This window comes from Aythya marila, assembly GCF_965140915.1.
Source record: "Aythya marila genome assembly, chromosome: 16".
In the NCBI taxonomy this organism is placed as follows: domain Eukaryota; kingdom Metazoa; phylum Chordata; class Aves; order Anseriformes; family Anatidae; genus Aythya; species Aythya marila.
Window position 1 is genome coordinate 12,734,894 of NC_139057.1, and position 27,126 is coordinate 12,762,019.

Genomic DNA, 27,126 nt, shown 5'->3' on the forward strand with positions numbered 1-27,126 from the left:
AGAAGGGACCAGCACGGCCTCGCTGGGCACGGTGCTGGGACAGGCGAGTCCCCCAGCGAGGCTGGTGGGGCCAGCACGTCGGTCACTCCCTGGCACACGGGGGTAGCCCCCATTCACCATTTCACCATTACTCACAGCCAAAATAACTGCTGCAGACACGGGGACACCATCCCCAAGGCTCTGAGGCAGGAGGGGCACAGGGGGCTCTGTCAGAAGCTGCCTGAGGTCCGTGCAGGGCTCTGCGCCCTGGCCAGGCTCGGGTTTGCCCCCCTGGGGCAGCGATGTTGGTGCACTGGGGTCGTGTTGGTGCAGTGGGGTCGCGGTGCCCTGCACGCAGAGCCCAAACCGCTCGGCGCAGGGGGCCGGGGCTCCGCTTCCTGCTGCAGGGACGCGTCCGGCCACCACGCTCGTGCTGCGCTGCTGCGGGCGCAGGCACGCGGGAGCATTTTTCAAACCCAGCCTTTGGATGCTCGCCGTGGGTTTGGGGCCGGGTTGTTAACGTACGAGACGCGTGCCGCTGGGTGGGAGCGCGCGCTGCTGGCGCTCCCCCCCCTTCCCGAGAGGCACCGTGCAGCAGCAGCACCATGGGGCCGCGCGCGCCCCGGTGGCTTGGCAGGACGCCCTAGGGTGCGTGGGGGGGGTCCCCGGGGGGGCCCCCACCCATGGGGTACCCCAAGGAGCTTTGCCTCTGAGGATGCCCTGTGCTTACAGCGGTGCCCTGCTGGACCCCCATGCCTGGGGGGGTCCCATTCATCCTAAGGGGACCCTGGGGACCCCAATCAACCCCCCCGGGACCTCAGGACATGCACTGCTGAGGACACCCCAGAGACCCTCCCCTCCAAGGCTGCCCCGGGGGACCCGCGCTTGCAGGGACACCCAGGGGACCTGCAGTGCCCCAGGGGACCCTCACCCTTCGGCATCTCCCAGGCCCCCCCAACCCTTGTGACACCATGGGGAACCCTCACCCATGGGGGTACCCCTGTTCTTGGGGACACTGCCAGCCCCCTGACCCACAGGGATGCTCAGGGGTGTTGGGGGAGCACCCCAGAGACCCCCCCACCCATAGGGATGCTCGGGGGTGTTGGGGGGGCACCCCAGAGACCCCCCCACCCACAGGGATGCTCAGGGGTGTTGGGGGGGGGGGGGCAGGATGCCACCAGACCCCCATGCATAAGGGTGCTCAGGGGTGTTGGGGGGACACCACCAAACCCCCCACTGATAGGGATGCTTTGGGGGCGGGGGGAGATGGGGGAAGGGGCCACCAAACCCTCACCCATAGGGATGCTCGGGGGTGTTGGGGGGGGGGGCACCCCAGAGACCCACACTCATGGGGATGCTCAGGGGGTGTTGGGGACACCCTAAAGCCCCCCACCCATAAGGATGCTCAGGGGGTGTTGGGGGCCACCCCAAAGCCCCCCACCCATAAGGATGCTCAGGGGGTGCTGGGGGCCACCCCAACGCCCCGCACCCATAGTGATGCTCGGGCCCTGCTGGGGGCCACCCCAAAGCCCCTTACCCCGTGTCCGCCCCCCCCCCTTACCCCGCGGCTGCCGGGGGCGGGCGGAGGGGTCGCTGTTGCCTCCAGCGCGGCCCCCCCGTCCCCTCGCCCCCCCCCTCTCCGCCGCCTTTTGTTCGCCGCCCGTGCGCGTCCCCGCCCGGCGGCGGGGGCGGGCGGAGCCGGGGCCGCAGCCGCAGCCGGGGCCGAGCCCAGCGCCGCGCCGCGGGGCCACGGGCACGGAGATGGAGGCCGCGGGGCCGCAGCCGGACCCCCGGGGGCTGCCCCCACCGCCTCCCCTTCCTCCCCCTCCTCCTCCTCCTCCTCCTCCTCCTCCTCCTCTTCCTCCGCCGCTCCCGGAGAAGAAGAAGCTGCAGCGGGCGCCGTCCCCCGCCCGGCCCAAGGAGCTGCCGGGCTGGGCGCTGCCCCGCAGCCGGCGCGGGGGCTCCGCGCACCCCCCGGCGGCCCCGCGGCGAGCGGGAGGCGGCGGCGGCGGCGGCGGCGCAGGGAAGGAGGCGAGGGCCGAGAAGCGATCGCGAGCGGCGGCGGCGGCGGCGGCCCCGGGCCGGGGCGGGGGCGGCCGGGGGGGGCCGGCGGTCCGCGGGGCGCCCCGGGCCAAGGGGAGGTGCCGCGGGGCGGGGCCGGCGGCCGGGGGGCTGCGGGCGGGGGGCGCCGCCGCCGGCCCCGCGCCGGGAGCGGGGTCGGGGTCGGGGCCCGGCTGCGGGCTGAGCGACAGCGGCTCGGAGGCGTCGGAGGGCAGCGCCTCGGAGGAGGCGAAGCTGCCGTCGCTGGAGCTGAGCGGCAGCGACGGGGAGAGCCCCGGCTGCCCCCCGCCGCCCTCGGCCGGCGAAGCCTCGCCTCTGCCCGACGAGCCCTCGGCCGGCTCCATGGCCAGCAGCCGGCTGCGGCTCAGCGCCTCGCTCGCCTTCTCCGACCTCACCGAGGAGCTGCTGGACGCCGGCCCCGACGGGCTGCTCCGCGAGCTGGAGGACCTGCGCTCCGAGAACGACTATCTCAAGGTGGGCACGGCGCCACAGGGGGTCCCCGGGCGTCCCTGGGGGTCCCCGGGCATGGCACGGCAGCCCTGGGCTTCCCTGGGCATCCTTGGGTGTGCCTGGGCAGAACGGAGCCTCCCTGGGCATGGCACAGCATCCCTGGGCATCCTTGGGTATCCCTGGGCATGGCACAGCGCCCCTGGATATCCTTGTGCATGGCATGGCATCCTTGGGCATCCCTGGGCATCCTTGGGTGTGCCTGGGCATAACAGAGTGTCCCTGGGCATGGCACATCGTCCCAGGGCATCCCCAGGCATGGCACAATGTCCCCTGGCATCTCTGGGCATGGCACAGGGTCCTTGGGCATCCTTGGGTACCCCTGAGCGTGTTACAGCACCCCTGGGTATCCTTGTGCATGGCACAGCATCTCTGGGCATCCTCGGGCACCCCACGGCATCCTTGGGCATGGCAGCTCATCCCAGGACACCCTTGGTTGTGGTGCAGCATCGCTGGTCATGGCATGCTTTGGCGTGATGTGACATCCCTGGGCATGGCACAGCATCCCCGGGCACAGCTCGCATCCCTGGGCACAGCATGGATCACGCCCCTGGGCATGGTGGGCATGGCACAGGTGGGCACAGCTCAGCTCAGCCCAGCGTGGCCTGGCCCAGCCTGGCAGGGCATCGCTGAGCACAGCCTGGCAGGGCTCGCTCTGGTGTCATGCCCAGGGGCAGGGCTTGGCTCTTCTGGGCCTGGCGTGGCATCACCAGGCATGGCCCGGCACGGCCTGGTGCAGCTGGGGATGGGCTGGTTTGGCTCGGCTCAGCTCAGCTCAGCGTGGAGAAACCCAAGCTCGGCACGGCCCAGCTTGTGGCACGGCTCGGCACAGCGCAGGGTGGGATGCTGCTGCTGTCCTTTCTGCTTGCTGACGCTGCCAGGCCCTGAGGAGAAGATTTTCCATCTCATTTCCCTCCACCGGTCCCTGTGCTCGCTCTCCACGGTGCCCCCAGCTCCCTGGGGCTTTTTTCCAGCCCGGCTGGCTCGCGGGCACGTGGTGGAGCCAGGGCGGGCTTGGGGACGAGGGGTTGGGGACACAGAGACGCACGAACAGTGGACGGGCTGCGGGTACTTTGTATCCTCTGCTCCTCTTCAGGGTGCAGCTCTGGGTGAGATGTTTGTGCCATCACCCAGGCTGCAGTAACACCTCGGGAGGGGGGCAGGAGGCGATGGCAGGCTCGGTGGCTTCTCCTTCGATGTGGCAGGTTGGAAAACGGGCCAGCTCCCGAGCACAGGTGCCAGAGTTTGTGAATGCGCTGGGATTAGTGCTGCGAGGTGAAGGCTGGGCGCTGGGTGCCGCGCCGGAGATGCTCAGCCAGGCCCTTTGTCCATTAGCAAAGCCCCAGCTCGCAGCTGGTGTCCAAACTCCTGCCAGAATTAGCAGCAAGAGCTTAAGGGCTTTGATTTACTGAGAGCTGGAAAAATACAGATGAGGCCCCTCCGGTTTCCAAGAATGCGTGTGAAAACGCTGCTGCTCCGGCCGAGCGCACGCTTGCTTACTCCATCTTCACGTGATCTTCACGGCGAGCTGCGGGCCTGGAGGGCTCGGGGTATTTTGTGAGCCACGAGCAGCAACGGCCTCAGCCCCTGGCAGGCAGGGCACGGCGCCCGCGGCCATCGCAGGGACTTTGGTGTCCCCCCCGCTGCGGTCAGGATGTCCGTGCAGGTCCCGCCAGCTGTCCCCCACGGTTCCCTGCTGCCCCACGGGGTGGGGAAGCAGCAATTCGGGGGTTTTGTTCCCCTCTCCCATCCTGAAGGCACAACACGCTGGCTCCAGCTGGGCAGAAACCCCAGCCACGTGCACCCGTGGGGCTCCAAAAACCGAAGCAGAGGTCGCTGGGCAGTTTGTGCCCGGCTTCTCCAGCAAGGAGCAGAAAATGGGGCTGGGCTGCAGCAGGGTCCAGGGAGCTGCTGGCTTGGCTGTGAATCTGTGGGTTTGGGGCTTTAGAGCAAAAAAAGCCAACCCTAAACCAAACGACAGCGGGACCTGTCCCTGTCGAGCAGCGAGCAGGGACCCTACAGAGGCAGCAGCTCCCCTCCCCTCGGATACCGATGAACCCGACTTGGTGACGGTGACACGTCCTGGGACTCATCAGAATAGCTGCGGGTGACGTTTTAATTTGTTGGAGCCAGGTGAAATTCATGCTTAAAGAGGTGAAGGTTTGGGGCAGGAGGGCGTTCGGCTGCACCCCGGTGTCCCCAGGGGCCGTGCGGGTGCCACCACACCGCAGTGGGCTGCTGAGCCTCGACAGGGCGAGGCGCCGGCTCGTGTCGCCTCCTTCCCCGGCCGTGATAATCAAATGTACATATTTAAGCACGCCTCACCCGCTTCCCCTCACAGCAGTGATTTCTCAAGGCTTGGAGAGAAAAAAAAAAAAAAATTGACAAAGGCTTTCAGAAAAACACCAGCAGTGCCGAAACGAGCCACAGGGCTGCCGCTGCCAGCCGCTGCCCTTGGGGCCCACGCGTTGCTTTTCGGGTTGGGGATTTGGGTTGGGATTGTCCCAGCCGGCCTCCTGAGGCCCTGCCGTGGGTGCTGTGGGATGCAGCTCGAGGTGCCGATGATGGGAGCCCCCCCAGCAGCCGCCCTGCAAGGGGCTTGGCAGCGTCCTGCCCAGCCGGCAGCGAGCCCGTGGCTGTTTGCCTCTGAATTTCCAGGGGCAGGTGGAAAGCTGGGAACTGTGTTGTTTTTTTTCCCTCGCTGAAGGGTGCAAGGGGAGGGCAGGGAGGCTGATGTTTGCTCTCAGAGCTGCTGCTCTGCACCGAAAGGAACCCCCGGGGCTGTCCCGTGGGGCGTCCCTCGCCGACCCCACACCCCACTGGGGGCGAGCGCTGTGTTGGGACCCCCTCGCTGGCAGGGCACCCTGGATAATTTCCCTTAGAAATCCAGTCTGATTTTATATTGATTTTTATTTTTTTTCCCTTTAACAAGTTACAGCATAATTCCCTCTTCTGTCTGGCGGGGGTTCGGAGTTAATTGGAAGCTGCTGCTCGTGCCCTGTAATCTGGGAGGGAGCGGTGCCTGCTGCTGCTGGGCGGTGACCCCGGCTCGGCACGGGCACAGCAGGCGCTGGGCACAAAGGCCCCGATGCAAAACAGCCCCACGGCTCTCATCCTTCCCCTCTCCTCCTTTGCATCCCACACCGAGGTTTTGGGGTGCACATGGTGCTTTTTGGGGTTCACGTGGCGCTGCTCCCTGGGTGCTGGTGGTTGCTGCTTGGCTGCGCCCCAAAGCTGGCGGTGCCGGCGCTGCCAGCGGTGCCGCTGTTTGCGTGGCTCTGTTGTGCATCTCCTGCTGCTTTCTGCTTCTAAATGCTGGGTGGGATCCTGCCGGGGAGCTGCGAGCTGCTCCGGCTGTGCCACCCTGCGGGGACATCACCAAAAGACCCGCTTGCTCTGAGGGTCACAGGGGCTTTGGGTGAAAGTGGTGCCTCGTGTTACCGGGGGAATGGCCGAGGGAATTCCCCCTGCTTCTCCTTGCCCTCCTCGTCTCTGTGGCACGCTTTGTTCAGCGTTGCTTTACGGTGCTCCACGCTTCCAATGCCAGCCCTGATTTCGGGCTGTTTCTGAAGGGTGTCTCCCTGCTGCTGGCTCTGTCCTCGCCTCCATCTGTTTTTTTTTGGTTGGATTTTGCAAAGATGCCATTCCCAGGAGTTTCCTCCAGCCTGTCTGGTGGTGCCACGGGGCTGCTCTGCCTGCGAGGGCATCAGCTCGGTCGTCCTAAGCTCTCCCCCAGCCTGGTGGCGTTTCTCTGCTCTCCCACCCTAATCCAGTTACCAGGGCTTAGCAGCGCAGCCGGCCTCGCGGGGGAAGCGTCCCGTGCAGCGCCCTGGCTGCCCCTGCAGCCGTGTTTGGGTGTTTGAATTCCTTCAGTGGTGGAAGCTTTCCCGAGCCACCGGTCCCCCGTCTGATTTCATGCCCCCTTCTTTTCTCACAGGCACTTCAGGGTGTTTGGTTTTCAAGTGCTCACGTTTGCCGTGCAGGATCTGCCCCGCAGCAGTCCCTGCTCACAAGCTGTTGTTTTCCCCTGCGCTGCTGCAAGCTGCCTGCTCACCTGTGATGTGTAACGTGTTTTTTTCCATGAAAACTCCCAAGATCTTCCCAACCCCACCCCAAAAGCTCCTCGGGCTGTCTGGGCTTTTGCTGGGCTCCCCAGGTCATGGTGGGTTTCCATCGGGGATGTCACCCCAGGGGGCACCACAGCCCTCGCAGCCCTCGTGCACATCCCGGGTCTCATCCCTGCGGGGTTTTATGGTTGAACCAGCCCGAGGGAAGTGCCCACCACGTGCCTGCACTGATGCCCCTCAGTGGGGCCATCCTGCCTCTTCCTGGAGCATCTCGCTCCCACCCTGCTCCCTCTCGGGGTCACCCCCGGTTCCTGCCCACTCCGGAGCCCCAGCACAAAGCCACGCGGCCGCCGTGGCGCTGGCTGGCTCGGGGATAATCGGGGATTGTCTCGGTGACGTCCCCAGTTTGTCATCTCGCGTTGAAATGGGGGCAGGGAAAAGGATGCTCGGGCCCTTTCAGGATCATACCGGGTCTTGCCGAGGCGGATAACACCCGCTGCGGTGGCTGGAGCGTTTACGGGGAAGATTTGGGTGGAGATCGGGGTTTTTCACCAGGTTGAGGGGTCCGTCAGGGTGAGAGCTAACGAGGCCGGGCAGGAGGTGGAGGAGGACCCAGCTCGGCAATTGCTGCCCGGGGGCAAAACGAGGGAAGCTGCAGGTCCCCGCTGCTGGCAGCCTCTCGCTCCTGTCCCCGCGTTGCCTCTCCTCTCCTCTCTGTGCCTGCCGTCTCCTCCTTCCTTCTGACACATCTTTTCCAAGACGACCTACATTTTTCTCGCTGCGGCTGCTGCCTGGGCTGCTCCTGCAGTGAATCCTCTCCTCCCCCATCTTCCTCTTTATTTCGGTTTATTTAAGCAGGAGATGCCGGGAGCCGTGCACGTGCTCCTTGGCTTGCTGGGGCTTTCACGGCACCACCGCAGCCCCCAAAGCCCTGTAAAATCCACCCCCTTTCCCTGGTGTGTGGCTCTGCAGGGCTGCGCGGGGCTCGGATGGGATTTCACAGCCACCTCGGGTGCTTCTGGTTGCTTCCTCGGTGCCACAGGTGGGCTGTGCACGGCGCCGGTAACTCCCTGGGCTGATGTGCATGGGCTGCAGGCGGTCTGGTGCTGTCCCCTGGCTCCGTGGGTGTCCCCACCACGTGCAGAGCAGGGTGACGGTGTCCACGGGTCTTCCTGGTGGAGGAGGGAGCCAGCTGTAGGTCTGGGGTCTTCCCAAGCCTTGGTGTAAGCAGCGCTGCTCCATTTGCAGGGACAGTGGGGGCTTGACCAGGGGGTTGAACATTTGCAAAGAAGGCTGGGGAGAGATGGGGAGCACAGCGAGGAGGTGTCCTGGGGGAAAAAGGAGGAGACTGAGGTGGTAGCCCCCACCTGCAGGCTGAGCACTGGCACGTCCCATCCTGTCCCCAGCAGTGCCATCCCGGGCAGCAAGAAACGGGCTGCGGGTCTGACATGTGCCACGCGCATCTCCCCGCAGGATGAGATCGAGGAGCTGCGCGCTGAGATGCTGGAGATGAGGGACGTCTACATGGAGGAGGACGTCTACCAGCTGCAGGAGCTGCGGCAGCAGCTGGACCAGGCCAGCAAGACGTGCCGCATCCTGCAGTACCGGCTGCGCAAAGCCGAGCGGCGCAGCCTGCGCGTGGCACAGACCGGCCAGGTGGACGGCGAGCTCATCCACAGCCTGGAGCAGGACGTCAAGGTGATGCTCGGGGGGTGACGTTCCCCCTGTCCCCAGCCCCAGGTGTTGGGGGATGCCCAGGGGAAGGGGTGGAGCGAGGCGGGATTGGTCCCGAAGTGGTTTGGGGTGAGATGTGCAAGGTCTCGGGGTGCAGCTCCCCCAAAATTTGGGGTCCTGGCAGCTGCTTCTCCTTTTGGCCATCGTGGAAACCTTGCGGAGGCCTGGGCTGGTGTGGGGAACAAGGTGACTGCTGCGGGGTGGCATTGCCTCGCCCTCCCCAGCCGCCAGCCCGGTGCCAGGGAGTGTTTGCTGAGTGCTCCGTCCTGAACAGCCGCTGCCGGGGGGTGCGGTGGCAGCCGGGGACGTCCTGGCGCCGGGGGGTGGCTCGAGGAGCAGCTCGTTTTTTTGGGAGGTGACAGAGGAGCCCGAGACCAAGCACTGGGGGGAGGCTCGGGGGCTGTGCAGGGATGCTCGTGCAGTGCTGACCCCCAGCAATGCCTCCCGCAGAGGCTGGAGCCGGGGCACGCTGGGCTCTGGGGGCTCTTGTGAGGTTTTTCCGTAACCCGATGCAGCAGCTCGCCTTTCCCTCTCCGCGGGGCTGCTCCGCTCGCCCCCCTCCCAGCCGTGCAGCTGCTGTGCCGGGGTGAGCCCCCGGCTTTGGCGCCGCTTTTCCAGTGTGGTGGCGTGGAAAAAAAGCACAAAAAGGCAACGAGCATCCCACAGCACCACGATAGGATGGAGGAAAGCAGGGTTTGGCCACTGGAAATAGGGGCGGGGGGAATGGTGGTCTGGGGACGGGGTGTGACCCAGTGTGGTGTCTGCTCCCAAGGGTCTCGGCAGCACCCTGGTGAGCTCCGTGGGTGCTGTTTGGGGATGGGAGGTGCCCACGAGGTCCTGTCCTCGTGTTGTGGCCGCAGTGTGCTGCTGTGCCCGGCCCAACGACTGCCCCGTTGTGTCCCCAGGTGGCCAAGGACGTCTCCGTGCGGCTCCACAACGAGCTGGAGGTGGTGGAGAAGAAAAGGATCAGGCTGGAGGAGGAGAACGAGGACCTGCGCCAGCGGCTGATCGAGACGGAGCTGGCCAAGCAGGTGGTGCAGAACGAGATGGACAAGCTCCGAGAGGTGAGAGGGACACGGAGGGGGGACCAGCGGGTGGCCCCAGGGCTCAGCCCCTAGCAGGTGTCCTGGCCCTGTGCCGCGGCAGCCCCTTGGCCCTGCTCACATCGCTGAAACCCAAACCGTGCTGCAGATGCTGGTGAAACCCGAGCAGCGCCGCCGTGATGTGCAGGCAGCAGGGCTGTCCTGACCGCCCTTGGGAGGGATGTGCTCCTGCACCACGGCTTCGTGCAGCTTGGGCTAATCCCTTAGGGCACGACTGGGCTCGGCTGGCACACACGTGGTCCCCTGCGGGTGTCCTGGGAAGCCACGTGCATATCTGCACGAGACCGGGGTGCTCCGCGCCGTCGGTCTGGGATGAGCTCCCAGCCAGGAGTGCTGCTGGTCCCCGTGCAGCAAGGGGACATCCCATCCGCTCCATCCTCGGGGACAGGAAAGGCATCCCGGTGCCAGCACCGCTGTGTGATCCATCACGGCGCTCGTAACCCACTTCCCTACTGCCCCGAATGCCTCAGGTCCCCGGGGAGCCTGGGGAGGCGGCGCTGGCTGAGCACAGGGCAGTGTGCCGGGGGGACGCGGCGGCATCGCCCAGCCCTGCTGCCTGCTCGGGGCCACCAGGAGTGGGGACAGGGACAGGGGGCTGCACGTGTGGGACCGGAGATGTCCCCTCTGCAGCCACATGAGCCCGAAGGGTCTGTGCTAGGACATGGCTGGGGACAAATCCGGCTGTCACTGCGGGCTAGCCATGTGGGGACAAAGCCGGGCGTGCTGGGTGCTTCTGCAGCTCCTGCTGGGCTCTGCACTGAGCACAGGGGCTTGCTTCCACTCTCGGAAAGGGCACGTCCCCAGGCGTTGGGGTTACTCACTTATTCCGGAGCGTTAATTAGAGTTAACAGCCCTCAGCCGCCTCCTCCCTTCTGCCGGAGGGCGCAGAGCAGCGGCACGGCGGCTTGTTAGCAGCCAGGCGAACAGGAGGAGGCTGGGCAGGGCTGGGCTTGCCCCTCGGGCCCGTTCTTTCTCGCTTCCACGAGGTTTTTTTCCACGGTGGGACGTGCAGTGTGTCCCCCAAGGTGCCTTCACCCCCCTCCAGGGCTCGATCCCAGCCTCAGGGGCCGCAGCACCTCCAGCGCAGGACGCGGGGCGAGGGCTGGGCCGAGGGATGCCGACGTGGCACAGGGAGCCCCCGGGGGGGTGCAGCAGCTCCAGCGCTGGTCTTGGCCTTAATAGGAAAGCTGGAGCCCGGCACCTTGGCACAGGCAGCCGCTTACATTTCACAGCTGCTTTCTTTGGCTGCTGGGGCCTCAGCGCCAGCTTGGAAGCGCGCCCGGGGCGGCCCCCGGCCCCCCATGCCTGGGGGGGCTTCGACCCCGCTGCGTCACCCACCCCGGCAGAGCGGGATGGGGTGCGTGGCCGGGGACAGGTTCACACTGATGTGGGTTTTTTTAGACCCTTATGGCTCTGCCTGGGCTCCCTGTGTCTCAGCTGTCCTCGCTAGCCTTGGGGTCGTCCCTTGTGCCCCCGGGGATGCTGGTGCTGCCTGCCGCCGGGTGCTTCTTGTGCTGGGGCAGTCCGAGGGACAGGAGGATGATTGCTGGGGGATTTAGGGACAAAAATCCCGCTGTCACGCTCTCGCAGGCTGTCCCCAGCAGCCTGACAGCCAGTGGCTGATCCCAGGTCTCCGTTTGCAGCTGCAGCCGGTCGGGGAGAAAGGCACCAGGGATGTGTCCCCCTGCTGCCTGCAGGCAGGGACGAGGTGGTGGGGAGGTGGTGGGGAGCATCGGCTGCTCCCAAGCTGGGATGCCCCGGAGCCATCTCGGCCTGGGATTCCCCGTGAGTCCTGCCATGACTCAGCCTCTCCACACTCGCTTCCTGCTCCCTTCCTGCTCTCGTGCCCGCAGGGGTATTTCTGGCCAAGCCTCATGACACGACGCCTGGCAGGCCGGCTCCCCCATGGCGAGGGGCTCATCCCACAAGGCCTTGGCATTTTTCTGGCTGTCATGAGCCGTGGAGCCATCGGCACTGCCCTGCCTGCGGTGTCCCCAGCCCTGGGGGTGGCGGGGTGGCTCTGTGTGTGTGCACACCGGCGTGCCATGCTGCGGCCGTGGGTAACGTCCCTCTCTTCTCTCTGCAGAATTCCCTGAAGAAAAGGGGCTCTCGCTCCCTCGGGAAGGCCGAGAAGAAGCCGTCAGTGCAGGTAGGGGCTGCGGTGCCCACCCCAGGTAGCGGTGCCAGCCGCTGAGCCTGGCACAGGGGGGAGTCCCATGCAGGGCGGCGACATCCCCTCCTTGCAGGGCTTCTCTGCCTTCTGCACAAGGCAGGGATTGATGTGCTGGGCCATCCTCCTTGTCCTCAAGGATCCCTTGTCTCCTTTATCAATGGGGCCTCAGAGCAGGCATTGGCTTGAACCTTTTCCTCGTGCCGGGGCTGCCTGTGCCAGCGGCCGGGCTGCAGGGTGGTCCTGGGGGGCCCAGGGACCCCGTGGGGAGCAGCTGGAGGCTGCTGCCCCTGTCCCTGCCCCGTGACAGGCTGCTGGGCCAGCACGGGGAGGGGGACGTGCCAGCAGCAGGAGGATTTCATCTGTCACTCGCTGTTGTGCTGAGCTGCCCTGAGTCCTAACGCTGTCAGCGGGGAGGGGCAGGGCTGGCTGCTGCTGGGAGGAGCCAAGGGCTCAGACACCCCCCCGAGTCCCCTCCCGAAGGCAGCCCCGTGGGATCTGGTCTGGGCAGCAGACCTGCGCCCCAAAGCCTGGCGGGGAGCCCCGTGAAGGTCTTCCTGCTGGGAGGGTCTCGTCACAGGGCTCCCTGGCTGGCCCCATGTCCCCGTGTCCCTGCAGTTGGCAGCACACACCCCGCTGCCCCCCTCGCTGCCGTCTGCACGGAGCTGAGGGCCCCGCTGTGGGGCCGTGGGGAAGGGCAGGAGCGGGTACAAAGCCGAAGCCAGCCCTGGGCTCCCCGGGGTGCCGGTGCCCTGGCAGCGGGTCCCCATCCTCTTCCCTCCCTCCCGCCCCAGTGCAGCCGCCTGTGACTCAGCGGTGCCTTCCTGGGCCCCTTTCCTGCCCGGCCCTACAGGGCTCTCACAGAACACGGAGCTGGGGCAGGGGGCAGGCACAAAACCAAGCTCCGTCCCCTCTGTCCCCACCCCGGGAGCTCTCGAGGTGCTCCCCATGCTGCCTGGAGCGTGGGTGCCCCCCCGGCCATGCCAGGGGCAGGGGGAAGCACCCGCCTGGGCGCTTTTATTTATTTATTTTTTCCTGGAAAAAACAGGAACTGAGGTCACGTCTGCCCAGCTGGGACTGCGGCCCTGTGGCGCTGTCCCCGTGGCCATGCTGGGGAATCAGGCAGCACCCTGAGCCCAGGGCAGCCCCTCGGGGCTGGAGGCACCGCAGCGTTTGGTGGCTCCTGGAGCCCTGCGGGCACCGCTGCCCATGCTGGAGGGGCACTGGGGAGCTGGGGACGGGGCAAGCAGGCGCTGGGTGCCACCAGCGGGTCCCCTGCAGGCGGTCAGCGGGCTGCAGTGACCCCACAGCACAGGAAGCCACGAGCTGGGCGTCAGGAAATCCTGGTCCTCTGTCCAGAAACTGCTCCGTAGCTGAGAAACGGTCTCTGAGGGCAAACAGCGGGGCTGGCTGTTAATGGATTGAAAAGCAGCCTGAGCAAAACCCCACAGAGGGCTCTGGGAAGCTAAAGGGCTCGGGCAGGGCTGGGGCTGCCACCCCCGTGTGTGGCGAGGGGGGCAGCAAGGACAGGGACAGGACAGGGACAGGCTGGGAGGAAAGGGGCTGGGCGATGGGTGGGACCTGGGGAGGTTTCCAGCCCTCGTGAAAAACAAAACCCGACCAGAAGAAGGCCTCGTTCCAGCCACTTCCCCTGGCACCCGGCAGCTTTCCCTCCCCGTCACACGTGGTGGCAGGGCTGGGCCAGGTCCCCACGTCCCACCTCGGTGTCAGTGCCCCATGTCCCTCAGGTCCCCCAGGCCCTTCCTAACACCCGTCCCCGCTCGGTCCCCAGGAGGACAGCGCGGACCTGAAGTGCCAGCTGCATTTTGCCAAGGAGGAGTCGGCCCTGATGTGCAAGAAGCTGACCAAGCTGGCCAAGGAGAACGACGGCATGAAGGAGGAGCTGCTGAAGTACAGGTCCCTCTACGGGGACCTCGACAGCTCCCTGTCCGTGGAGGAGCTGGCCGACTCGCCCCACTCGCGCGAGGCCGAGCTCAAGGTCCACCTGAAGCTGGTGGAGGAGGAAGCCAACATCCTCAGCCGCAGGATAGTGGAGCTGGAGGTGGAGAACCGCGGCCTGCGGGCCGAGATGGACGACATGAAGGGCCAGGGGGACAGGGAGCTGCCGGGGCAGGACCTGCGGTTCCTGGCGTGCCCCTCGGGCTGCGGGGATGCGGGGGACACGGTGGTGGAGCTGCGCCGGCACCTGCAGTTCGTGGAGGAGGAGGCCGACCTGCTGCGACGCTCGCTGCTGGAGCTGGAGGACCAGAACAAGCTCCTGATGAACGAGCTCAACAAGTACAAGTCGGACCACGAGCTGGACGTGACGCTGTCGGAGGACAGCTGCTCGGTGGTCAGCGAGCCCTCGCAGGAGGAGCTGGCCACGGCCAAGGTGCAGATCAGCGAGCTGAGCGGCAAGGTGAAGAAGCTGCAGTACGAGAACCGCGTCCTCCTCTCCAACCTCCAGCGCTGCGACCTGGCCTCCTGCCAGACCACCCGGCCCATGCTGGAGACCGACGCCGAGGCCGGGGACTCGGCACAGTGCATCCCCACCGCCGGCTGGAGGGACGGGCACGGCGGCGAGGCCGAGCAGCAGGACAGGCCCGGCGGGGGGAAGGCGCTGGACGGGGGTCCCGCCGCCAAGCTCCTCAAGGCCAAGGACTTGGAGACCCTGCTGGGCATCCGGGACCAAGCGGCGCTCGTCAGCAAAGCCATCGATGTCTTGATCTCGGACGCCAACGGCTTCACCTCCGGCTTGAAGCTGTGCCTGGACAACGAGTGCGTGGGGGGGCTGCTGGCCGAGGCGGTGGATAACAGCAGCGAGGGCCCCAGCGACGCCAAGCTGATGAACGTGCTCCTCATGAGGCTGGGGGTGCTGCAGCAGGACCTGGGCTGCTTCATGAGGAAGGTGGACCACCTCGCCGGCGGCCTCAAGGAGCACGCGGACTCCTTCCCCTTCTCCGGCAGCCACGAGGCCACCAAGGAGGGGCTGCAGAAGGAGCACGGCTCCGACTTCCAGGTACGGGGCTTAGTCCCGCGGCCGCCCCGCAGCACTCGTTGCTTTATTTGCCGCTTCTCGCTCTTTTCTCCTGCTTTAACGGAACAAACCCTGACCCGTAACGTTCCCCTCCTCCTGCCTCCCCAGAGCAATCCCCCAACTAACGCTCGCCTCGCTGCATGCCGTGGCACCCGGGACAGGATAGGACTCTGCTCCAACAGAGTGTGCACCGGGCGGGAGGTGGGGCCGGGGGGCTCACGGCCGTGTCCCACCCCAGCGGGGCGGCTCGGCCGCTCTCCTCCATCTGTGGGCAGGCTCCTCGCAGAGCCAAACGTCCCCAGCTGTGATGCTCTTTGCTGACGGGGAGGGGCCCCTGGTTTGAAAGCCTGTCCGGTCGGCATCGTAAGAGCACCCCAAGTTCACAGAATCACGGAATCATCTAGGTGGGAAGAGACCTCCAAGATCGCCCAGTCCAACCTCTGACCTAGCACTAACCAGTCCTCCACTAAACTCTGTCACTGAGCTCTACATCTAAACATCTGTTAAAGACCTCCAGGGCTGGTGACTCCACCACTTCCCTGGGCAGCCCATTCCAATGCCTCACAACCCTTTCAGCAAAGAAGTTTTTCCTAATATCCAACCTAAACCTCCCCTCCTAATATCCAACCTAAATTTCCCTCGCAGCCTGGCTTGCAGGCACCCAACTTGGAAGGAACTTCAGCCCCCATTGGTGTGCACCGAGACAGTTCCCAGGCAGGGTAATTTGCAGAGCAAAAACCCCGAGGCAGCTTTGTCTCCAACGGGGAACCCTCCCCTGGAGAGCAGCCCGTGCCCTCCTGTCCGGGGAGGCCAGTCCATGCCAGGACAGCCAGGGATGGGGACCTGGCTGGGGACACGGGTCCCACCGTGGGCGCAGGGCACCTTTCTGGAGCACACTCGCTTGTTCAGAGTCCTATTTTTCTGCATGCTGCTGGACCACAGTCCCACCAGCCCCAGGTCCCGGTTTCCCCCAGTCACTGCATGGCACCGTAACTGGTGTTTGCACATTTTTTCCCTCTTTCTCTCTTTTTTTCCCCTTCCCCAAACAATCCAGGCCACGTGTCTCATCCTGTGTTTCCTTTTGGTTTCCACATTGTCTCCCACCATGGTGATGAAGTTCCTTCTCCTCATCATCCTTTTTGTTGTCTTGTAGTCCTTTACTGTTTCGGAGACCCATTGTTTTGTTTTCTGGCTTTCTTTTCTTCCCGCTCTTTTGGTTTGTTCTCATTAACTTGCCCACGCATGCAGCAGCCTGATTTTAGGGACGCCGACCCTTACCGCATCACCCACACCAAGGACACGGACCCCGCGCATCCCCGGAGCTACAAAACCTGCCGGCCCGACGAGAACGACTCCTACGCCACCGAGGTACGGAGCCACCTCCCAGCACAGATGGGGAGCCGTGCGTGGCCCCTCGGTGGGGCTGCCCGGGGAGCAGCTCAGTGGGAGGGCTGCGGAGCTGGGGAGGGGGTGCTGAGCACGTCCCCCTGCCCGCTGGGCACCCACCCACCGTCCCTCCCGTGCCCTTGCAGATGAAGGAGCTGCAGCTGGTGCTGTCGGAGGCCAACGAGAGCCTACGGGGGCTGCAGGAGCAGCTCTCGCAGGAGAGGCAGCTGCGGAAGGACGAGGTGGACAACTTCTCGCAGAAGATCTGCCAGGTGAGCGGGCGGTGGTGGCCACGGGAGGAAGGGGCCCCATGTGTCTGGTGACCCCCCTGGTGACACCCGGACCACACAACATCCCATCCTCCAGGGGCGCAGGGACCGAGCGTGCCTCTCTGTGCACGTGGGTGTGCAGTCGTGCAGGGTTTACACCTGCTTTGATGGCCTTGCTCTCCCAGCGGGGTTGCAGCTACCCGTAGGCTGAGCTGGGGGCATTATTTTGGGGTCCCATGCTGGGCCGAGGCCGTGGGGAGGAGGCACAACAGCCTGCGCGGGTGCTGGTGGCTCAACGTGTCCCTCTGCAGCTGAAGGAGGACCACCAGAAAGCCCTGCTGCGGCGGGAGTTCGAGCTGCAGAGCCTGAACCTGCAGAGGCGGCTGGAGCAGAAGTTCTGGAGCCAGGAGAAGAACCTGCTGGTGCAGGAGTCGCAGCAGTTCAGGCAGAGCTTCCTCCTGCTTTTCATGAAGCTCAAGTGGTTCCTCAAGCGCTGGCGCCAGGGCAAGATAGTGCACAGCGAGGGCGATGACTTCCTGGAGGTACCGTGGGCACGGGTGGTGGGACACTTGGATGTCCCCTGTCCCCGGCTGGGTGCCGTGGGATCCTCACGGGATCCGTGGGACCCTCAGCACGCTGCCTGTGCCGTCTCCTGCAGGTGAACAGCATGAAGGAGCTGTACCTGCTGCTGGAGGAGGAGGAGCTCGCCCCGCAGCAGCAGGCGGACAACAAGACCTGCGCTGGGGACGCCTGGACCCCCAACACGGTGAGTGGGGTGGGCAGGATCAGTCCCCACTGGGCATCACCGTTGGGCGGCAGGGTGATCCCAAACCCTGGTGGCACCCCACGTCCCTCCCCCCGGGGGTGGCGGCGTGCAGGGCCTGGGTACAAAGGCGGCAGCCCCCGCTCACCCCCCGGTCCCCGGCAGCCCAACGAGTGCATCAAGACGCTGGCGGACATGAAGGTGACCCTGAAGGAGCTGTGCACGGAGCTGCGGGAGGAGCGGCGCGGCGCCGGCGAGCTGCAGCAGCAGTTCACCAAGGCCAAGGCCGCCTGGGAGATGGAGCGTGCCGAGCTCAAGTGCCACATCGCCCAGGTGGGAGCCGCGGGAGGGGGGACGCGGGGCTGGGGTGGGGCTGCCCGCGCCGGGTGCCAAACCCTGGCTGCTGCTGGGGAGGGCTGGGAGGAAGGATGGCACGGCAGGAATCACAATGAGCAGCAGCTCCGGCAGGCGAGTTTCTATAGCAACGGGGCTGGCACGAAAATCCGACTGCGGGAGCAGAGGATGCTCTTTATTCCTCTGCTGGGTTTGTCTGGGGCGGGCGGGGCGGTGCCGGTGCTCACCGTGCTCTGGCCACGCACCGCGCTCACCCCGTCCCCTGCTGGAGCAGCACCAGAGCCCTCTTCTCCTGTCCCCTCGGTCCCCCGGCCCGTTGTGCCCTCTCTCGTGGTGGTGAGGGGTTTTGGCTCCCTGGGGCCGTGCTGGCAGCAGCCGGTGGCTGTGCATCTGCTCACCAGAGCGGTGCCAGCGCTTCCCGGGCGGCGTTTCTCCACGGTGCCCATCCGCGGTCCCCAATTCCCCTGTCTCTTCCCCAAAAGCAAGCTGCTCCGTGGGGGCAGCACCCCTGTTCCAGATGCCTTCAGGGCCAGCAGTGGAGCCTCTCAGGGAGCGCTCTGCCAGCCCCAGGCAGTGCCACCCTCATGGGGCGGGGAGGAGGGCAGTGGGGCCATCCAGCCCCCATCCCGTTGGGTGGCCATCCGTCGGTCCGTCTGTCCCAACGGGGCTGCCAACGCCGTGTCCCCGCAGCTGGAGGCCAAGGCGGGCAAAGGCCTCACGGAGCGGGCGCTGCCGGACTGGAAGGTGGCCCTGAAGAGGGAGCGCGAGGAGCACCAGCACCTCCTGGCCGAGTCCTACAGCGCCGTCATGGACCTGACCAAGCAGCTGCAGATCAGCGAGAAGAACTGGAACCAGGAGAAGGTGGAGCTGCTGGCACGCTTCAAGGAGGAGCAGCAGCAGGCGGAGCAGCAAGCGAAGGACCTGCAGAACAAACTCAACCAGGTGTGGTGTCCCCGACCGTGCGCGTGTCCTCCAGCCTCTGCTGCTGGCTCGCTGTGCTTGAACGCCCCTGGGGCACACCCGGCGAGCAAGCAGCAGAGGCTTTGTGTGCCCAGAGGGGCACACGCACGCGTTGGGTGACCGGCATGTTCTCCAGTTGCAGAAAGGAGCCAACCCATGGGCTTTGAAGCACTCTGAAATGGAGAAGCACGGCGGCAACTGGAAAGAGGTGGGCAGGAGAGGGTGGCGTGGTCCTTTGGCTTCCCACGGGGCTCAGGTCTGTGCTAAAAATTAGGGGGAGGTTGTGTGCACCCCAAAATAGCATTCCCTCAAGCAGCAGCCTCCCAGCCATGGTCGCAGGGAGGCCACCAGGGATTAGGGAGGTGGAGACAGCAGAGAGCATGGCTCATCGTGCTGTGGCAAACCCTAGGGGCTTCAGACAGTTGCTTTAGGATAGTTTTGGTCACAGCCAGCCCTGTTTAGCCTTGGGGGTGGGGTGCAGGACCTGGGGATGTTGGGGAGGTGCCGGGAAGGAGCAGGGTGCAGCCCCTGCTCCAGCACATCCGTGTGCTATGGGCCTGTGCCTTCTGCCACCAGAGCTTGCTTCTGTGTCCTCCTAGGCTCTCAACGAAAAAATCACAGACAAAGAGACAATCTCTGAAGAAGAAGCCAAGGGAACCAACCTAAAAAGGTGAGTGCGTCAGTGGTGTGATCTTCGGGGCGTGGAGGGGGTCAGCAGCCCTCGCAGCCAGGCCTGCCTCCAGCTCCGACTGGACACAGCCGTGGCCCAGGATTGTCCCGCAGGCGAGAAGCAGGACTGGGTGCCCAGCAGGTCCCATTGGGGTGGAGCCTTCAGCTGTCCCCACACCGTCCCCCTGTCCTGCTGGCTGGGCAATTGGTGAGCCCTGTGCTCTCTTCTCCCGCAGGACCAAGTCCGTTTCCTCCATGTCAGAGTTCGAAAGCTTGCTCGACTGTTCTCCCTACCTCCCTGGAAAGACTGCGCCCGGGCTGGGCGACCATTCCCGAGGCAAAAAGGTGTCTGCAGCCGCCCAGCTGCTGCCCAACGGGATCCGGGACAGCACCGGCCTTCCTCCCCCGAACTGTACATATGTGAATATCGAGCAACCTGCCCCTGACGGCCTGGCCAAGGAGAAGCTGGGCGTCTCCTCCTGGGACTACTCGCGGGCCAGCAGCTTCTCGGGACACGACCCGGCCCAGAAGCAGATGCAGAGGAGCTACACGGCGCCCGACAAGACGGGGATCCGCATCTACTACAGCCCGCCTGTGGCACGGCGGCTGGAGGCGCCTCTGGTGCACAACAAGGAGGGGAAGATCATGATCGAGCCCGGCTTCTTGTTCACCATGGCCAAGCCCAAGGAGCCGGAGGAGTCGGCCAGCGCGGAGAGCACGTACAGCCAGTGGCTGTGCAACTTCTCCAAGCAGCAGCGGGAGCTGCTGGACGGCGGCGCGGTGGAGAGCGCGGTGCCGCCGGTGCCCCGCTTCCCGCCCTCGCTGCACGACCTGGAGATCTCCGGCAACATGAGCGACGACATGAAGGAGATCACCAACTGCGTGCGGCAGGCCATCCGCTCCAGCTCGCTGGAGAGGAAGGTGAAGAGCGCCTCGAGCCAGACGGTGGGGCTGGCCCACGTGGGGACGCAGACCATCCAGACGGTGAGCGTGGGCCTGCAGACGGACCTGCCGCGCGGCGGCGTGCACGGCAAGAGCTGGTCCCCCCGCAGCTCCTCCCTCGTCTCCGTGCGCAGCAAGCAGATCTCCTCCTCCCTGGACAAGGTCCACTCCAGGATCGAGCGGCCCTGCTGCTCCCCAAAATACGGCTCCCCGAAGCTGCAGAGGAGGTCTTCCTCCAAACTGGACGCCTCCAAGGACAGGAGCCTCTGGAACCTGCACCAGGGCAAGCAGAACGGCTCCGCCTGGGCCCGCTCCACCACCACCCGTGACAGCCCCGTGCTCAGCAACATCAACGACGGCTTGTCCAGCCTCTTCAGCGTGGTGGAGCACGCGGGCAGCACCGAGTCCATCTGGAAGCCGGGCTGCCCCGAGGGCAGCAGGGCCAAGCCCGAGGCCCCCAAGTACGGCCTGGTGCAGGAGTTCTTCAGGAACGTCTGCGGGCGGGCGCAGAGCCCCACGGCCCCCCCGGAGAAGAAGGATGCCGGCGGCGGGGAGGAGGGTGCCAAGAAAACCGAGCACCCCGGCCTGGCCACCTACCACCCGGCTGAAAGCGCCTCCCGCATCTTGAGCAAGAAAGTCCTCAAACAAAGCAGCTGCGAGGACCCGAAGCCATCATCCCCTGGCCAAGGGAGCAAGGAGGCGGCCCCCCGGGACCCCGACCTCATCTCGGCTCTAGCCAGCGAGGTAACGAGGCGGGGTCCCCCCGCGCACCGGGGTGTCCCGCGGGGGCAGCTCCGGCACCCTCTAACCGCCCCCACTCTCTCTTTGCAGGACATGGCGTGCGACTGCAGCTCGCAGTCCCTCACCTCCTGCTTCGCCCGGCCCTCCCGCTCTGCCGCCCGCCACTCGCCCTCCAAGTGCAGGCTGCACCCCGCGGACCCCCCCAGGGCAGAGGAGAAGCCGGGGCCCCTGAGTGAGTGAGGACGGCGGGACGGGGCGCGCAGCCTTGCCTGCTTCCCACTCTCCTGCCCCGAGAGCGCCCGCGGGGCCCCTCTCGGGGACGCATCTGTCTCCTAACCGTCCCCTCACCCGCGGGGACGCTTAAGAAGCAGATGGCGAAGGGCGCCGGGCGGCGGAGGCTGCCGGCAGCAGCGGGGCGTCCCGCCGGGGTGGCCGTGTCACCGGCACAGGGGGGGGAGCGGCGGGGTCCCCGCGGTGGCCTGGGGAAGGGGACGGCCGCCGTGCGAGGTGGCGGTGCTGCTCGGCCAGGGCTGAAGCGCCGCGGGGTTGGAGTCGAGGGACGGAGGCAGCGTGGCTCCGTGGGCTGGATCCGGCCCCGTGGCCAGCGCCGCCTGCCCGGCGTGTCCCCGAGGGCCGCGGTTGCGGGGCGGTTGCATCAGCCGCATCCGTCGGCTGCATCCTGGAGGCCGGAGGGAGGCGGGGAGGGTCCCCGGGCTGGGCGGCGCACACGGAGGCTGTCCCCATCGCCCTCCTGCTGCTGGGGGGCTGCCGGGCTCCTCTGCTGGTGGGAAGGGTGCGGGCAGCCGCCGGCGTGGTGGGGAAGCTGGGTGCACGCGTGGCGTGTCCTAATCCCTAATCCCAATGGGCCTTGGCTGGGAGCAGCGCGTTGGGGCCCCCCCAGCAGCCTCCACCCTGCAGAGCGCCCACCTCCCTGCCCGGGGCCACGTGTAGTTATTTGCTCCTCCGAGTGCTGAATTGAAATATTGCCCCCCGTCCTTGTTTCCCCCGCACCCACCCTTTTTTTTTTTTTTTTTTTTTTTTTTCCTTTCTTCCTCCTCTTTTGGCTCTGCCCATCTCCGGACAGCCTGCAATGTAAACCAAGTGCATTTTTTGAAAACAAAACAGACCGAAACGAGCTAACTTGGAGATGCACCAATTGGATTAAGAGATTGTGGGCTGGGCGGCTGCAGCCCGGCTCGCAGCCTCCGCCGCACAGCGGTCGGGCGGTCGCCATCGAGAAAAGCCTCAGCTGGGGAGGGAGGAGGGCAGCAGCCCGGCAGCGCTGGTGCCCCTGTGCACAGCCCGGGGCGAGAAGGGTGATTTTGGAGGTGGCTGCTCGACCTATTTTCAAGCTGCGTGCCGGGGGCTGGGCAGGATTCGCACAGATGGAGCTGCCTGCAGGTGCCTGTGCCTGCCGGGGCTCTGGGCATTGCTCGGGGGGGGCTCTGGGCATTGCTCCAGAGCCTCCGGGCGTTGTTCTAAGGCTGCGGACATCGCTCCAGGGGCTCTGTGCAGTGCCCCGGGGGCTCTATACACAGCTCCAAAGGCTCCTGCATTGCTCAGGGGCCGTGCGTAGTGCTCTGGGGGCTCTGTGCAAGCCCCTGGGGGCTCTGTACGTTACCCTGGGGGCTCTGCGCGCTGCTCCAGAGCCTGTGCGCATTGTCCTGAGGCTGTGTACATCGCGCCAGGGGCTCTGTGCACTGCTGTCATCTTGCAGCCAGGCTCAGAAAACGCTCCTGCTGCCGCGGCTGCTGCCCCCTCCCGTCCAGCCGCTCGCTGCCCGCAGCAGCACGGCCGCATCACTGCCACGTCGCAGCCTCCGTCAGCATCTCCGCGACAGCCGCTCACTGCCTGTGTCTCCGGACACACCAGCATCAGCCAGGGCCAGCCGGCCCAGCACCGATGGCCTTTCGCTCTGGGGGCGGCCAGCCGGCCCCCCGGGGCCCTCGTCACCCCGGCGTGTCACCAGCAGCCAGGGCCAGGCAGCGTCCCCCCCCCGGCCACCCCCACGCCCCCGGCGGGCACAGCGCTGCCGCCAGCACTCTCCTGCTGTACATAGATCCTTCCGGGGTGGTTTTTAGCGTTTTCATCAAGGACTAGGTTTTGTTTCCGTTCCGTTTTTAAAAGACTCTCTACTTTTGGAATGTGGTTTCTCATTTTTACAACTGCCTTTTAATTATTTGTAATATCGGTCAGTTCTGTCTTACTCTGTAAATAGGGGTGCCAGGTGTTTCCCACGGGGATGGGGACGGGGACGGGGGACGGCAGGGGCTTTGCCAAGGCTGCGTTGCAGAGAGGCAGGAGCTGCTTTGGCTGAGCCCGGGGCGCTGGAAACAAATCATGAGCTGGGGAGGCGGCAGGTTTGGCCTCAGCCCCTGCAGCCTCTGCCCTCGTCCTCACCACGGTCCCCGTGCCCACCCCAAGGTCGCATGAAGGGCAGGACCTGCCCCGATGACGGCGCCCACCCGCCCCCTGTGCCGTGCCTGCTTGTCGTGTGATGAATAAAGCCCTGCAGACCCTCACCTGCACCCTCAGTGCCACTTTCACGGGCTGCGGAGGGGAGCGTGGGGTGGCCCCTGGCTGTGGGGTGCCCCCAGACCCCGTCCCTGCCAGCTGCCCGCACGCGGTGTCCCCTCCTCTCCCCATCCCCGTGTGCTGACCCCAGCTCTGCCACGCCGCCGTGGCTTCCCTGCCATCACCCTCGGGTCCTCTGTGGCCTCTCACCCCACGTGGGCTCCTCACAGCTCCGTGGTGGTCTCGTGCCGCTGGTGCTCCCCACGCCTCCCCTGTCCCATCCTGCCCGGCCGTGTCCCCATCACTGCCCTGGCTTCCCACCCTTGTGCCCCTCGTCACCCAGAGGTCCCAGCTACATTCAGCTGTCCCTCCCTGAGCTCCTCCATCGCCTCCCATGTCACATTTTGCTCCTCCATCATCCTTTGTGTCCCACCCCTTCTGTCCCTGCTCCTCGCTCCCACCGTGTCCCATCCCTCCTTCTTGTGCCCCTCCATCACCCCATGGTGCACCCTTCCCTGCCGTGCTTCACTACCATCCACCACATCCCCTCCCTTGTTATCCTCATCTGCCTCCCACCATCTCCTAATCTCATCTTCCTCCGCTTCCATGCTGTCCTATGTCCTCACCCTGCTTCACCTCCAGTCTTTTCCTCTCATACTACTCCTTATCTCAACGTCTCGCCATCCCTTCTCGTCATCCGTGAGCTCCCACCATCACTGCAACCTACTTTAACCTCTTCCACTTCTCTTCTCCCCATCTTCATCCTCTTCTGCCTCTTGTCTCCTCATCCTTTTCCCCATCCAATCCATCCTCACCTCCCACTATTTCCCTGTCCCTCCAGTTGTCAACATTTCCCAAACCTCTTCATTCACACCCACGTTTCCAGTCCCCCTCCATCTCTCACCAGTTTGTCTTCCCCTACCCCTTAAACATCTCCATCTCCTTGTCATCCTCCTCCATCTCCCATCTCCTCATCCCTCCTCTTCATCCATCTTTCCTTCCCTCCTTGTCCTCCACCACCTACCATCTCTTCATCTCCTCTCTCCTCTCATCTTCCTCTACTGTCCATCACTTTGCCAACCTCCATCCTCCTCCAGCTCCTGCTCTCCCCAGTTCCCCAGCACCTCCCACCGTGTGCCTGTTCTTCCTCCTCTCCCAGTTCCCACCTGCCTGGTTCTCCTCATCCTCCTCCAACCTCCTGTTTCCTCTTTTCATCATCCTTCACTTTTCATCTCCTGTAGCTCTTTGTCCTCTTCTGCTATCTCCTATACCTTCTTCATCCTCCATCTCCCACCTCTTCTTCCTCCACCTCAGTCTCCCCGTCCCTCCTGCCAACCTCCCCCTTCCATCATTCCCCATCCCTTCCCACGCACTTTCAGCTCTTGCCGTTGCCTTTCTCCTCACACCTGACCTCCAGCCAGCTCACCATCCCTGGCTGTCACTCACCTCCCAGTTTCAATGTTTCTCCTCACATTACATAATCACAGAGCTGTAGGGGTTGGAAGGGACCTCCAGAGATCACCAACTCCCCCCCACCAAAGCAGTTCCCCAGAGCAGGCTGCCCAGGGAGGCACCCAGCCAGGCCGTGAATATCTCCAGAGGAGACCCCCCAGCCTCCCTGGCAGCCTGTCCCAGCGCTCCAGCACCCTCACCGTGCAGAAGTTCTTTGGCATGTTGGTGCGGAGCTGCCTGGGCTCCATTTTGTGGCCATTGCTCCTTGTCCTGTGCCCACAGCCCACTGAGAAGAGGTCGGCCAAATCCCTCTGTCTCCCAGTCTTAAGGGTATTTATACACATGGAGATCCCCTCTCAGTCTTCTCTCCAGGCTGACCAGCCCCAGGTCTCAGCCTCTCCTCACAGGGGAGCTGCTCCAGGCCCCGTATCATCTTAGTGGCCCTCCCCTGGCCTCTTTCCAGCAGATCCCTGTCTTTTCTGTACATTCTTCCACCTCTCCCCATCTCCCCATCCCTCATTCTCCACGTGTCCCGCCTACCTCATGGGTTCCCCTCCACCTCTTCCTGACCTCCAGCCATCCTCATTTACCTCACCCTTCCCTTCCTTGCCATCCTTTCATTCTCCTTCACCTCCCAGCTCCATCCTGACCTCCCCTCTACTCCCAGCCTGACCTCTTGCCTCCTCTCTGTTCTTCCAGCACTCTTATTCCCAGCCCGTCTGGCCCCTGCTGTTACCACCTATTTCTCCTCCTCCCTCCCGTGCCTTGCATCCCATCCCTTACCAGCCCAGGAAAGCCACCCCCAGCACAGCCACCCCTGCAAGCAGGAAGGGCCCCTACCGCTGGGGATGGGGTGTGGGGCTGGCGGATGGAGAACCAGCCTCCCACCCCATCCCCGCTGCTCGAGGTGTTTTCGTAGCAGAGGTAAGGGCCCAGCCTGCAGGGTGGGAGATCCCTGGGGCTGGTGCAGGTGGAACTGGTCACTGGTGTCCTGATTCAGCATCAGCAATAACCCTTTGGAACCAGGGAGCTCCTGAAGCACACCCGTCTGCAGGAGATTTCTCCAAGCAGTGGAGGGTTTCCAAGAGGGGCAAGACATGGCTTTGAGTGCCATGCTTGGGATGCTGCGGGACACGAGGAACCATCCTGGCCACTTGCAGCTGCTCTGTGGTGCTCAGGCAGGACCAGCCCATACTGCTCCAGCAGGACCACCCCATGCTGCTCAGAGCCACCCCCGGCTGCGTGAGCAGGACCCCTCCATGCTCTTCATGCAGGACCATCCCATGGCTGCTTGAGCAGGACCATCCCCTGTAGCTCAGGCAGGACCTTCCCATGTTGCTCAAGCAATTCCACCCCACGTAGCTTGAGCAGGACCCCTCCAAGCTACTCAAGCAGGACCATCCCACGTTGTTTGAGCACCATGAGCCAAGCCAAAGTGGCTTCCTGAAAGACTTCCAGCTCCCAGGCCAGTGAGGTACCCCTGAGATGACCCCTCAGACCCCACAGCCAGGAACCCTCGCATCTCCTCCTTTTCCTTCCTCGGACCGGGCCGTGCAGGGACATGGCCTTTCCCTTCCAGCCTCCTTACGGCTGCACCAGGGCAAGGGGCTGCTGGCGCTGCTGCCACGGGGAGGACAAACCTCTCCTCCATCCCGTGGGAGCCCCGGACCCGGAGGGACCTTCACGGAGGGCCCTCTCAGAGCATCCTACACCACTCACGCACAAGGGCCAGCCGGCCGCAGACCTTGCCTTGCAACGTTGGGGGCTCCCAGCCATGCCGCAGGGATGCCACGTCCCACGTGCTGTGTCCTCCTGCGACACGGGCAGGGACGGGGCAGCCAGCGTCCTGGGGTGGGGGTGACATCTGTAGAGCGTTCCCGTCCAAATGCCTTCCTGGCTGGTGAGTTTGGGGGAGGGTGGAGGGAGTTTGCTACCTGTGTTAGAAACTAGCTGAACTTAACGTGTCTCCCCAAGCTGGATTTCTTATTCCAACCGTTCAAACTGTTGTATATTGTACTGGGATTTTTACATTGAATTATTGTAGAAAACAAAACAAAACAAAAAAACTAAACCAAGTCTGTTAAAAATAAACATTAAAAAAAATCTCTATAAAAAAAAAAAAAAAAAAAAAAAAGAAAGAAAGAAATGCTGCCTCCAAGTCATCTTCTCACCGGTGTGTCGAGCGGCGGCGTACCTCCAGTGCTGCCTCTCCTGTTCCCTCTGCTGCTTGGCCCCTGCCTGCTGCACCCCTGGGGACACCGACCACGCTGCAGACACAGCTCCCGTGGCTTTGTAAGGTCCCGGGCGATGAAGGGCACAGTCCCCACCTCACAGTGTTGGCCTGACCCTGCGGAGACCCTGAACCCCAGGTGCATGGTGGCACGGGGGGAGTTCACCGGTGCCCACAGGCAGGCAGGG

General features: G+C 64.8%; 1 protein-coding gene across 2 annotated transcripts; it reads left to right on the forward strand.

Annotated features, from left to right (window-relative positions):
• Positions 1 to 1,716: 1,716 nt before the first annotated feature.
• MTCL2 (microtubule crosslinking factor 2) lies at positions 1,717 to 26,824 on the forward strand. 2 transcript variants are annotated; one of them, XM_082773476.1, is made up of 15 exons: positions 1,717 to 2,514; positions 8,088 to 8,312; positions 9,254 to 9,412; positions 11,538 to 11,600; positions 13,414 to 14,640; positions 15,910 to 16,026; positions 16,191 to 16,316; positions 16,625 to 16,855; positions 16,972 to 17,079; positions 17,242 to 17,409; positions 18,121 to 18,372; positions 18,527 to 18,598; positions 18,990 to 19,060; positions 19,296 to 20,745; positions 20,833 to 26,824. In XM_082773476.1, exons 1-15 carry the CDS (start codon positions 1,741 to 1,743, stop codon positions 20,980 to 20,982), a joined length of 5,193 nt encoding a protein of 1,730 aa, XP_082629602.1. In that variant the 5' UTR covers positions 1,717 to 1,740; the 3' UTR covers positions 20,983 to 26,824. The 2 variants fall into 2 exon arrangements, with proteins under 2 accessions (XP_082629602.1, XP_082629601.1); XM_082773475.1 differs by having other exon boundaries at positions 1,718 to 2,514; positions 15,907 to 16,026.
• Positions 26,825 to 27,126: the final 302 nt, after the last annotated feature.

Coding starts and splice junctions, on each gene's coding strand:
- MTCL2 (XM_082773475.1), top strand. CDS start 1,741: ATGGAGGCCGCGGGGCCGCAGCCGGACCCCCGGGGGCTGCCCCCACCG. Junction 9,413..11,537: donor AGATGGACAAGCTCCGAGAG/GTGAGAGGGACA, acceptor TTCTCTCTGCAG/AATTCCCTGAAGAAAAGGGG. Junction 18,599..18,989: donor ACGGCGGCAACTGGAAAGAG/GTGGGCAGGAGA, acceptor GTGTCCTCCTAG/GCTCTCAACGAAAAAATCAC.